Source organism: Hypanus sabinus, chromosome 3, assembly GCF_030144855.1.
Source record: "Hypanus sabinus isolate sHypSab1 chromosome 3, sHypSab1.hap1, whole genome shotgun sequence".
Taxonomy (NCBI): Eukaryota; Metazoa; Chordata; class Chondrichthyes; order Myliobatiformes; family Dasyatidae; genus Hypanus; species Hypanus sabinus.
The window spans coordinates 140695964-140709231 of NC_082708.1; the positions used below are offsets into that span (position 1 = coordinate 140695964).

The window sequence follows — 13268 nt, forward strand, 5'->3', positions numbered from 1 at the left end:
GCAAAATGTAGCCAGAGTTCATTGGTAGTGGAGGAACTGTATGTTTAAAGTGGTTAATAACAAATAGACTTCTTTATGCTGGTAGCTCCAGCAGTTTTATATCTGTTCCAATTAAGCTTGTGGTTTGCTGATAATCCCTAGAATATTGGTAGTTAAGATTTAGTACTGGTAGTGCTACTGAACATTGTGGGGGAAAAACGTTTCCCTTACAACAGACAAGGGAATAGCATTGAAATGAATTACTGTGCAGTCTTTCAGTGGTCAACCCTTCTTATAATTAGAAAGGAGGTAACTGATAAAATGACTATTAATTATTTGAATTTATGAAGCTGTTCCACGCAATGTCAGTGGTCTTTGATCTCCAACAATGACCATCCTCCTCTTTGTAGTAAATGGAGCTTAGTGTATTAGATGAGGAGGGTCAAGGGAAAACTCCCTAATATGATTTACGTTTTACAATATAGTGCCACTCTGTCAATACTGCCTCATCGTCAAAAAGTAATTCATATCTCACCCAGAATTCAACAATTTTTGTCAAATTTTGATTAAATTTATAATGAGTATTGGATGTTGGACTATGTTTTTGAGTGACTGCATTTTACTGATAAGATAGCAAGCATGTACAAGATTGTGCTGTGTGAGACTGTTGGTACTGTGTTTGTACTTGGGCTGTAGAGTAACTGTTTCATTTGGCGGTATTCATGTACAGTGAATGACAATCAAACAAAATTATCTTGGCAGAACCTCAGAAAAACAATGTTACTTAATAACTCCTTCCATCTCTCTGGTGATTGTGAATAGCTCATAAAATGACTATGATTTTGAATTTTGTTTTACAACAGCTCAGCACAGTCACAAGAAGAAAAGTTGACACACTCTTTGATCTGGAGAGCATTTTAAATCACTGAATACTTCCTCTTCCAGAACAATTAGACTTCCAACCTGTGCAATAGTGTCAATTGTGGAAACAACCAAAAATCCAGGTCTGCATTCCAAGCCATTAACTGAATTTAAATGTTGTAAGATGTTTACATAAAATCTTGATCAGAGTTCTTAGTGTGAATTGACATTGTTAAATGAACTGGTCTTTCTATATCTAATTTACAGATGGATTTTTTTTTTGAAGTTCATAAAATTGCAAAATCTAATGGGGTTCTGCCAGTGTTGCAGTTTGGTTAGATGTTTATTCCAAGTCACAGGAACAAGTATGACTTGTTAATCCTTCAGAATTGTCACATTTTTTCTTAAAGCTTTAAAAGAAATTGAGGTTTCAACTCTGCAAAATGTGATCTAGAAATTCTAATTCACCCTTTTCCAAGACCACAAAGTAAAATTCAAAGTTACTGATCTCAATTCCTGTGAATTTGTGGAAAGGTTGGACAGGTGATGTGGAAATAGTTCATATCCAATTGAAATAAGTAGTCATTGGAAAAGGCAGTGGAATTCAACAAAGAATCTGGATTACCTCCAAGAATGCAACTCAAGGCTGTGGATCAAAAGCTGAAAACTGGAATTACCCTAAATAATTAAATTTTGGACAGCATGGGCTGAATTACTTCCTTGGGAACTGTAGATTTGTTTTTAAAACAGTGGAATACATTCAAAAATATTGATTTTTTTTTTGGGAGAAGATACTTCCAAATGCTTACTTTCCTGTGTGGTTTTGGAAGACCTATCTTGGCCAATTTCCCTTTTTTTCCCCCCTCGTGTGTATATGCTGCTATACAAAATAAATCAATGTTTCTGTTTTAGCACAAACATCTTGCCTTATGCTATTGTTGGCCATGACAATTTAACCTGCAGACATTCTATTTAAATGATGCAGTTTTTCTTCTTTATTATTTTATGGGCTCCCAATTGAAACAATTTGAAAATGAAAGTGTAGTTTGTTTTTAAGAACTGTAATGATATAAAAATTTGAAAGATACGGTGTTTTAAGAAATACTGGACAACTTGTTAATGTCCAGTCCTGAACCTGTCAAACTAGAACCATTTACAAGTGTATTGTAATTCTCAAGTTGAAATATCTGAAAATAGAAATGTTGCCTACTGCTATGTTTGTCCCATGAATTTAAGTCAGTGCTTTGTAAAAAGCAGTCAGGTGATTGTAGCACAGTTTCCTTTCTGGTTCTATTTTTACAGCCAAACACCTCCCCCCACCCCCCACCCCCCCCAACAACCCCACCATAAAAGGGTATTGCTTAAACCTTTGAGATCAGGAACAATTGTATTTTTTAGTTGTAGACACTTGGAAATTAATTAGTGCAATTATTTTTGCGCTTCATTAGCCACCACATTCTTTTTCATCCTAACTAGATATCATTCTTCCTGTATGATACCAGTCAAAGCTGTGGAATTTCCCATGTAACAGGCAGCATGAGAGCACCATCATCTTTTAGGTAACGATGCCTTACAAAAGTCCATTAACAATCTATTGGAATGATGCTGTATTATGGTGGTGTTTTATGTAAATTGGTCTAGTTGCGAGCTGATCCACTTATGCCATCTAAACAAAAGATGCTGTATACCAGGGATTCCCAACCTTTTTTTATGCCATTGACCCTTACTGTGGACCCCAGATTGGGAACCTTGACTGTAGGCCTGGTTTCTACTCCACTGTTTGAAATGCAGATATTAGGGCATGGCTAAGGTTTACAAAGTTTTGGAAGCTGCCATCCAGCAACTAAACTGGAGTTGTCCTAACAAACTCCAGAATTTCATTCTGGAGAATTATGAGAATTTTAAGTACAAAAAGTTGCTTAAAGTTTCAAAGTATGTATTTTTGTACTTAAAATCTATTTATTTATTTATATACACCTACACATTTTTATTTTTATATATACACACACACACATATACATTTTATAAACACGTATCTGGTACTAAACCTTAAGTTTTTCTCATTTGAATAGTCCAATGAACATGGGCATCCCAGGTCAGACATCATTAATATGAGGCACAAGAGCTTCAGTCAACCGCTTTGGCTTTCAAAATGCTATTTATTAAATGTGTGGGTCTTATTGCTGAGATGGGGGAGGAAAAAGGCTCAGCCATGATTAAGTGGTGAAGCAGACACTGGACCAACTGGCCTAATTCTGCTCGTATATTTTATGGTATTTTTTGAATTGTTAGGTTTTAAAGTTCAACATTTTTTTTTTGCATTCCTCCCCATTCCAATTTGTTGTACCCTTTCTCTTCAGTGTTCAACTTAATTCAGTACATACAGTAATAGCTGTTTGCTCTGCTCTCTATGGAACCAGGTGCTTGATCTTATCATTACATTATACTAAAACATCTACAAACAAGTGAATAAATCATAGCCACAATTGCAAAATAAGGACCTAAAACTGTGCAACCAAGGGGAAAGATAAACACAGATTCTGTAGCTGCTTGAAATCCAGAACAACACACACAAAATGCTTAGGAACTCAGCCAGTTAGGCTGAATGAATAAAAATGAATGGAAATAAATACACAGTTGATGTTTTGGGCCAAAACTTTTCATCAGGACTGGATAGTAGGAAGGGGGGAAGAGAGGAGTACAAGATTGAAGGTGATAGGATATGTATCTTAAGAGTTACAGTAAAATGGACTTAAAAACAGATTTTTAAAAATCCAGTTCTGCCTGTTTCTTTTTCCAATTTAGCAAAGGTGGATTTTGTACAGTAAAATTTTGTTTTTACTCTTGGCCATTCATTGTTAAATGACCTTTAACATCTTTGACTGGATCCCAAAGTGCTACGTGCTTGAAAACAAATAAAAAAAACTGGACTTGCACACTTGAGATTATGGACAGTCCCTGGCATTGCCAAACTAAATACATTGCTACTGTAAATCAACAGCTGAAAGGCTAACCTGAATGAGAGGAGATGGAAAAGAGGTAGTCAGTGAAGTAACACACAGGATGCGAGAAGAACAAGAGGGTGGAGTAATATGTTTTTAGTTTGAGGTTCAGGTATCCATTACATTTCTTCTGACTGAAGGCAGTGAAGTGTTGATCCATCACACTTTATCTCAAATCCCTGCCACAGATTTTAAAATATGTATGGTTAAGTGGCAAACAGACTCCTGGATTAGTGGACACCAGAAACTTGGTTCATTTGCCAGTTTTTTTTAAAACACAGTGAACACATTAATCATATTTCATGTAATTTACCTATAAAATACAAGAGGGATTACCATAATCTTTAACGATAAAACACACATCAAAAGTTTATATTATCGTTGAACTTTACTGGGGAGAAAACAAACATATACATTTATTGCATGGTGCAATCTGGTACATATGTCTTTAAAAGCACAGTGCTTTATTTCAGTGCTCCCACAATACTTGTAGAAAAAGTTTCCTATACAAGAATTGGAAACCTACAATGTTCTAACCTAGGAGACAAGATGCTACCATAAAAAGGAATTAACATCCAGCAGAGAAAGCATATTTAGATTAAATAACTTGACTAAGATTCAAAATCCTGTTGTGTTGCTTTGCATAGGAAAGATATGTTGAAGTATCTATGAAAATAATTTCCCTGATGCAACATATTAAAATGGTATATTTTCTAACAGCACTGCCTTAAAAATCCAGATTCATTGTTATTAAACCTTTTAAGCAAAATCTCAATTTAAGAAAAATTACAGATACATAAAAGACAGTGTGCAAGACCCTTATTTTTGTTACTCTGGCCTCTTAAGGCCCACAAAGAAGCCCAGTGTCTCTCTCTGTTGGTTCCAGATGAGATTTAAGTCTGAGAAATATTTTACAGGTTGATGTACCATTCTCATACTACTAATTTAAACTCAACATATCAAACACAAAAAGGCACAATTCATCTAAGTATATTCAACATTCAGAGAACACAACTTTATCTTTTAAAAGTAGTTTTATAAATATTATACAAGAAAAATAAATACATCAAAGAGCCAGGTAATTTAAAATAGTCATCTCTATATAAATTTTATTTCTGCTTTTATTTCCATGCTCTTTGTAACTAAATGGACACCAGTTAAACTTTGCTAGGCACATGGTGATAGGTTTCTTCTGTACAACACCACACTGCAAAGTTTGTTCAGCAGGTCTGTACGGAACAATCAAAAAGGGGATATGTAAAAACTAACCCCTTTACATCACTTCAGTTTAATATTATGTACGCATGCCAGTAGCAACTACACAGTAGCTCAACTAGCTAATGTTAAACTACAAACTACAGAATACAAAAATCATAATTTAAGATCAATCTTGACAAATAAGCACAATTGGGGGAAAAATAAAATTTTAAACATGAAACTGTCAGTCTAAGTAATGGTCTTTAAACAAACCATTGTACTCAAACTATTAATTTCCTGTCTATTTCTACCCAAGAGATTATTTAGTGCAGGTGTAAAACGGTTAAGCATAAAATTAATGACTGTTTCTTTTGTACAGCACAATGTGACAGTACCTGCATGTTAAACACTAAAAATAAGATTAAAATGCTCCAAATATTTCAAACTAAGTTGCATATCCAAGATGCATAAATACTCAAACATGTAAGCTAAAGACCCTTCTACAATTTGTTACAAATTTAATACATAGCTATTGCACTGAGTAAGGATTAGAAAAGGCCACTTAAAATTAAATATACATTTCAATATTGGTATTTTTGAAATGCATTACAGCACATGAATTCAATACAGTGCATGCAACACTATGTATTAAAGTTTATGTAGAGTTTTCAAACCTCAAGATATTTTTTAACAAATTTCTAGGAGATTGAAATGTTGGAACTTTAAATAGGTTTCCCCTAAATTACTAAAAACAGCTATTTTGTATTTTGAGGGTCATTGGGTTGACTATGTCAGTATTTCTTTGTGAATAAGAACAGTAGATTTAGCTGTGCTTTGAGACGTCAAACCCCTTTTTAAAATCTCTGGTGGTTTTCATGTTCAAACAAGACCATTCTTGCCAAACATAATCCCAGTTAAACCATACTAGACTTTAAACAGAACTTGTAATTAAAAAGTAGATTACAAATGTGATTGACTATTTTCGTACTTACTGAAAAACTCTTTAGTGCTGCTGTTATACCCCTTCACTGGTGTACAAAGAAATCTTAATGAACATAATGACACAGATTACCAAAGTAATGTGGCTGCTCCATTGTGGGTTCATACAATATACTGCAGGTTAGTCTTTGAGGGAAGGAGGGAGAAATCAAAATGGTGAATTGGATATGATTTAGTGCCTCATGGTAATACTGATGCATCACATATTCAGAGCACCTTTAATGCTGGGACCACTATGGATAGTGTGCCATCATCCTATATTGAACTTAAAAAGTTTATGTAGTTTTCTTCTCAGCCCTCCTACTTAATTGTTGGAATGGGTTATTCTGCAATGCACATCCTTTATAACAGTATGTGAGTGGCATACAATTCAAATATGTGGAATGGGTTAGTAGCATTTTTTTTTAAAAACTAAAATAAAGGTAATACGTGCATGGTGCAGACATAAGATCTTTTTAAATGTAAAGGACTAATAATCTTAATAATTAACACAAACTAAATGAATTGCACTCAAGCTTTTTTAAGAAAGGAATAAAACAGAAACACAACTCCACATATTCATTAAGTTGCAAGAAATCCTTGCACATACTTTGTGCAGAAATTTATGAATCAAACGGGGTTCCTTCCTGCTAGAACTGTATATCTGAACCTCTCACTGCTTCCGCCTGACCACTTTCAGATCAGTTGAACACTTTGAAGTGAAGAACTCTGCAATGACAATTTAATACTGTTGATTACTGGATTTTCCAATTTAACAAACTGATAGTAATATCTGCTGGATCAGAATTTGCTGCATTTACTTTTCAATTTTGTTTTGCTCAAAATACTAGATAAAACTTGCTGATTTTTAAAGCTATTTTTTTTTAGCGTGCTTAAAAGATCAAAAATGAAATGTGTACTAAATGCTCAACCACTGGGATTCCAAGTTAATTTTCTTTTAATAAAGTGTTTAAGGTTTTGAATCTTTGCTTTCATCTGGCGTATTATGGACTAATGGCCTTTGTTTCAACAATCTTTGCAAAAGATCTATATGATAACTGTACACGGGGCAGATTCATTAACAAAACTGTAGCACATGACGTGAAGACAAGTGTTTTTACTGACAAACATTCCATGATAGGAAATGTCCCTGGGTACCAATAGTTAGCTTGAAGAAATATCACATCACAACAAGGCATGTGAATAAAACGTTGGGACTGGTAATGGTTACCAGGCAAGTGGACTTACTGCCGTACCCCCACCCCACACCCCCATATCAGGAGGCCAGGATGCTTCTTCGAGTAATATCTGTCCCATACCTCCTGTTCATTATTTGAATTAAGCCTCTGTGGCTTACAATTGTCTGTTGACTCTGTTTCTGAATCACTCATCTCAACGTCAGGACTATAACCATCATTTTCACTATCTGGCAGCAACCTCACCTTGGTTCTCTCCTTGGGCAAGGTTCGCTGTGATGCCAGGTGCTGGTATTGTGTGGATTCAGAGTTCTGCCGGCAGGGCTCCTGTCTCTCCTCATGCTGTTTCCTTTCTCCTTTTTTTGGGATTTTGAACCCACCCCAGTTTTTCACTGGACTTGTAGGCACTTTGACTGCAGATCGTCCAGTAGGAACAGCGGTTTGATTGCACGCTACCTTGCTCAAGGTACCATTAAATTTGGTGTGTGTTTGACTACCATCCCCAGGTAACCTCCGAATACTAACAGAGGGAATTTTACACATTGGACCACACAAAGCTTGCTTGTTTTCGGACTGCCGTAGGGTTAATTCTGCAGGTATGTAGGATTTATCCCGTTTTGAACAAGCTCTCTCTCTCAATTCAACTTTTCCTCCTGTACTACGTCTACTGATGTCAGTTTTCTTCCTAAGGTCAGGAGCACTCAGACCATTATTCCTCTCACGGGCATTACCTCGTGCCTCACCACGAATCTTGTCGTATGGCGGTAGAATACTTGAGCTGGTGTAGTCCTCTTTGATCCTGTGAAGGTTAGGTGTGTTTTTGCATTCACTGGATCGGTTTGATTGTTTCAATAAACTCTGTTTAGCAGAGTCAGAGTGACTTTGCATTCGGCCACTCAGTTGGGAGCTCTTTTCACGCCAGACCTTATCAGGATGTCGGCTTGTCTCCAGTTCTCTATTCAACTTCCATTGTGAGCTGCCCGTTTTGGAAACCGGATGAGATTGTGCCAGCCAACCAAGGAATAAAGCATCTGCTGATGGGAATGCTGAAGGCACACCTACAAACAGAGCACAGATTATTTAGAAGGTGCAATATTCTATTAGGCCTGCCTATTATTTTACTTTTATTACATTAAGCCCAAAACTTGTAACATTCAATGAAAACAAAACAAAAAGTTTAGCAGGCTGGAAACTAAACAAATGAAAAAATAATTGCTAATTATTATCTTGAAAATCCCTGAAACTATTTAACTTTTCATAAATTCTTTTGTTGATTTTCTTGGTTATTTTACAAAATTTCTGATGTTACTTAAAATGTAAATACGGGATAGAACTGAAAACTAACGCAGTCATCGTTCTATTATAGAAGCTGGCATCGAACATTTAATTACAGTTTTTAAAAAATCAAGTTAGATTTGTACCATATTTCTCTGTTGTCTGTTGTCAATACTGCTGCTTCTGCAGGAGAATGAATCATTTCTAGCAAACATCAAAACCTAGTCTTGTTACTCACCAGGAGCTGAACTTGACTGAGACAGAAAGGGGCTATTCCCAAGTCTCCACTCCTTGACTAGCCTTCCTGGACAGCCGGCAAATTTGAAGCCCAATCATAATTGGCATCAAATATTAAGGTTCAATTTTTCACTTTTGTACAACATAGCAATTTGAAAGAAAGGGATTTGTGTTAAAATGTTTGATCATGACATTTTTTAAGAAAGTTACAAGTATGCCACTTGACATTTTGGTGTAAGCAGAGGCTCAGTAGCAGCAAATTTACCTTTAAGTCCAAAGGTTGTGACTTCAAGTCTCACTCCAGAGATAAAAGTACAAAGAGAAGACTGACAAAAGCAGCTATGACTGTGAAGTATTCTGTAGTACCAAGAGAGCTGCAATTGTCTAGTCAAAATGTCAAACCAAGATGCCACCTGCATTTCTTAGGCAGACGTAAGAGAATCCATGACAATTTTCAGGAAGTAGAGCGAAGGAGTTCCAGCAGACACTATGGACGGTATTTCTCCCTCAACCAGTATCCCTAAAACCGACGTGATCTGGTTATTATCACTTTGTTGGTTGTGGGACCCTGCTGCATACGCAAATGGCATCCGTGCTTTCTCCAAGGATGCATATCATCTGTAAAATAATTTGTGAGGTTGTGGAGGCATTAGATGATTCACGTGATTTTTACAACCTGCAAAGTCAAACTTAGATGGTAATATTCCCCAACCATCTTGAGCAGTACCTGAGGAAGCACTATTTTCTTGGCTCAGACTGACAAATTGTGGCATTAGGTGATCGAGGCAAGGACATATTTAAGGGGAAGATGGATACACAGGGGATATGAAGACAGATAAGCTTTGGAGATCAAGTAAGATGAGAAAGCACAGTGGAGGATATTAACGCTGGCAAAGACAAGTCTGGCCAAGCAGCCTTTTTCTCTGTTAAATTCCATGTCCTGAGAATGCAATGATGACTCAAAAGTCCACCTTCAACCACTAATCCTCTAATCCACAGTGTAATAATGACAGTATTCAGGATCAAAAGTAAAGGCCTATAATCTCATGCTAGTAGCCATTCTCTCGATTCCTCAGTCAGCAGAAAGTAATCAGCTAGATCATTTTCTCCCCCTTGCAATCCATCAAGATCACCCATCACTTGGTCTTCAATCTTTTCACATCATCATCTTCAAGAAGCAAAAACATACTTGTGGTATTCTGCTCTTCTCAAACGTGTCTGACACATTTACAAAATGTCCACATAATACCAAGGTAGGTCTGAGCCAAAACTTAATTGAGTTAAATCAAGATACCCTTTCCATTTAAAGCTTTGTGGTCTTTGGCTTCATTACATCACCTTCTCCAACTCAAGCATGATCTATGTGAGCAGAAATACAGGAATTTGTTTAGCTCTTGCTCAGCTTCTTTCTTGAACCATCTTTTTCTACTTCCATGGACTTACCCAATGCTTTGCTGTGAAAATTCGGCTCCGTTTCTGTAAAGTCTCAATAATTCTCTAATTTTCTGCAAGTTTCAGTTCACCTGATTCTTGCCACCATTATCCAATGGCTTTCATGCACTTAATTCATCAGTATCAAAATTTGTGTCTTCCTTTACAAATTTCTTTGAATTCTCTCCCTTAATTATATTATTGATGAGGCTTTGAATTACATCATGGTACTCTTCCAACACAGGACCTCTCAGCTCCCTCTTCTCTACCTGTGGTTCAGAACAACTTTCTATCCACCTCCATGTTCTAACCCTTTCTTCAAAACCTCTAATTCCTTTGACTTCTGTCCACCATCATCTAATCTTCTCTAGGATGCCTTTCTGCATGAGGGGGTCACTGTAACATCCTACTTTAAATCACCAGAAATGAGAGTAGTAAATCAGTTTGATTTTGGATAAACAGAGGACAAAAGCTGTTTCCAGTCTGGGACATACTCTTGGTGACTATGTGACTATGGTAATTCACGTGCTGTGACTGTGCAGCATTTACCTCAGTAAATCCATATGATATAAAGCTCAAAAAATCTTTGCAAGCTCTAGCATGAGTACAAATTCAAAGTACATATGCAGTGTGAAAGATCTACCTCAGCAACCATTACTATATTAAAAATCTAAGTTGTTCTTGACAATTGAACAACGAGATGAACTCCTGATGAGATTAATAAATGCAGACAGGTCAAGAAACACAAGCACATTCAATGTTTAATTCAAGGAAAGAATTAGTGCTTGGGTGTTTAGCAATAAAACAATTTATTAGCAGTTGTATTGATGGATCCCTTACAATGAGATCTAGCTGTATTCGGTGAAGACATGTAGATGGAGCTGACAACCTGATGGACTAAGACTTGGGCATCTCTAAAATTCCAGCTGTCAGAGCAGAACTGTAACATTGAAGCCTGCTGTTCATTCACTGAAGTACAGTGTGGTTTTTCAACAGTATTTAACATGCTGATTTCAAATGTATTGGTTCAAAATATGGCATTCAATAAAGCACAAGCTCCAACTGTGGTTTCATGCAATTCATTACATGTGGAATCAAGAGGAAACATTAACCTCACAGCGGCTTAAAACGGTTCAATTTATTGAGCAAATGATCTCATTTGAATTGTGAAGCAGGAAGAGCAATTCTCTTGGATGCAGCTTTTTAAGATCGAAATGGAGGCAGCTAACATCTATTTCATGACCACTGCGTCCCTTCTCTCAAAGACTAGAGTTGATAGAAAATAACACCAAAATTAGAGTAAATCAATTTCCATAATTCATCTCTATCAAATTCAATGGCATTGCCTACACCGAGTCCAAGTTTAAGGGTCCCGCCCCCCCAAGTATTATAAAGTTTTATATCTTCTGATCACAGGAAGTACTTTTTTCTTCTTTATCTCTTTCCTCCCCAATTTTTGACTTGTTCTTCCTTTCTCTATGCACCTGTAGATAGCACCAACATAAGAAAAGAAAGGATTGAAAACACTGATCCATTCCCCACCAACATGCTGCTCTTTGATGGGTGACAGTTCCTTTCTATGAGTGACAACAGCACTTGCAGGAAAGCAGGCAGCTCTGTGGTAGAACCATGGCTGTGCCACTGGGAGGATGTTTCAAGGCACACAGCCACTAAAGTACAACTGTAGGGCTAATGCAAGATACAGGCTGGACTTTGCAAGACCTCACCCAATACATCCTGTTAAATTGAGGGTCTAAGCATTCTGTATTTTTAATAGCCTTGCTCAGATCTTACCAAAATTCCTCATTTTTATTTTAATAGGCAGATAAATTATGATGTACTCCTGTAGTTATCGTGAATGCATTTAATGTTATGTTCATTCCTATGTATTCTTCATGAGGGATCAATCATTCGAAGAGACACCACTGCAATTTGCTGGCAAGTTTTCTGTTGTTCACTCCAACTTCAATCACTGAGGTGCAATGCACAATGATCTTCATCTGTGTGCACTTTCCGAGGCTGAGCTCAAAAGTCACTGTTGACATGTTCCCTAAAGCACATGAGGGAATGGGACTCATTCTTAACATCTGCAAAACAAGGTCCTCTTTTGATCTGCTTTAAAAATAAAAGGTCCACAAGAAGACTATGAAAAACATGGACTACCTCCTATACCTTGGAACCACCATCATTTCCAGGAGTAAAGGGAAGATAAAGGCCACAAACACCACACAAAACTCAGTCTATTGGATAACAGTGATTTCTTTCTTCTGTATGTTCCTGAGACAGAAGGCACTTCGAAGCACTAAAACCACCGACACTGAAGACATTTCATTCAGTGAGCTATGTAAGGCAGGACACAGAATTTACAAACTCAGCACCAGACCTCTGAAACAGGCTGCCACAGTCAGGTTGGCAGTGGGAAGGATCTAAAGGTTCTCCAAAAAAAACACCTTAAAAGCTTAACATCCTCACCAGTTCTTGGGATCCTCAGGCTCAATAATCGAGATGCAGCATTTGGAATGGGAGCAGAAGATCAACAACTTGAAAAATGCCCATGCATCCTGCTATTGTTCCATCAGCAGTAGTGTTCAGAACCCTGACCTCTCAATCAACTCAGAATCCACAGAAATTAAGCTTTCATCCTAAAGAACTGCCTTAGAAGCATCCGTTGATGTATAAGAGCTCAGGCGTTTCACTAAGATTGAAGAAGAGTCTATTCGGTTTAAGTAAAATACACCCAGAATGAGATACCAATCAAGAATTACTGAATTATTTTGTGACAAATTAAATGAAGTTGGCGCCTTTCTATTTCTACAATTAAGTCTTAAAATAACTGACTGCCTTTTGAGCACTATGTAGCAATACTTAGTCATTTGACTTCAGTCAGACTTTAATTTCATAAAATTTCCTGAAGCAAGCACACCACAGGAGCTAAGAAATAGATGTAAATAAAAACCTTTAGCACAATACAAAGAATATTGCGCTGGCTCATTAATGTGTCTATTCTCAGGTCTTTCCCTATTGGCCTTATAGTAAAACACACAGGAGAAAAGTTAAAAAGAAGAACCGAACCTCTCCAACTCTCATCTCCAATTCTCACTTGTGCAATCTT

The 13268-nt window shown here is 36.8% G+C and overlaps 2 protein-coding genes across 11 annotated transcripts in view; one reads left to right on the plus strand and one right to left on the minus strand.

Annotated features, from left to right (window-relative positions):
- sclt1 (sodium channel and clathrin linker 1) overlaps nt 1-7000 on the plus strand; it is a 94572-nt gene extending 87572 nt beyond the window's left edge. For 2 of the 3 annotated variants that reach the window (XM_059965233.1, XM_059965234.1), the window contains exon 23: nt 843-7000. In XM_059965233.1, the coding sequence (XP_059821216.1) occupies nt 843-908 (66 nt within the window). In that variant the 3' untranslated portion in view covers nt 909-7000. The remainder of the gene's footprint in view (nt 1-842) is intronic. The other variant, XR_009511320.1, reaches the window with a different exon arrangement.
- The window catches only part of LOC132391695 (protein Jade-1-like), a 157610-nt gene continuing 148094 nt past the window's right edge, over nt 3753-13268 (minus strand). For 5 of the 8 annotated variants that reach the window (XM_059965225.1, XM_059965224.1, XM_059965227.1 and 2 more), the window contains one exon: nt 3753-8271. In XM_059965225.1, coding sequence (XP_059821208.1) covers nt 7262-8271 — 1010 coding nt within the window. In that variant the 3' untranslated portion in view covers nt 3753-7261. Of the gene's footprint in view, nt 9344-13268 lie in introns of all 8 variants that reach the window. The other 3 variants (XM_059965230.1, XM_059965229.1, XM_059965231.1) reach the window with 3 other exon arrangements.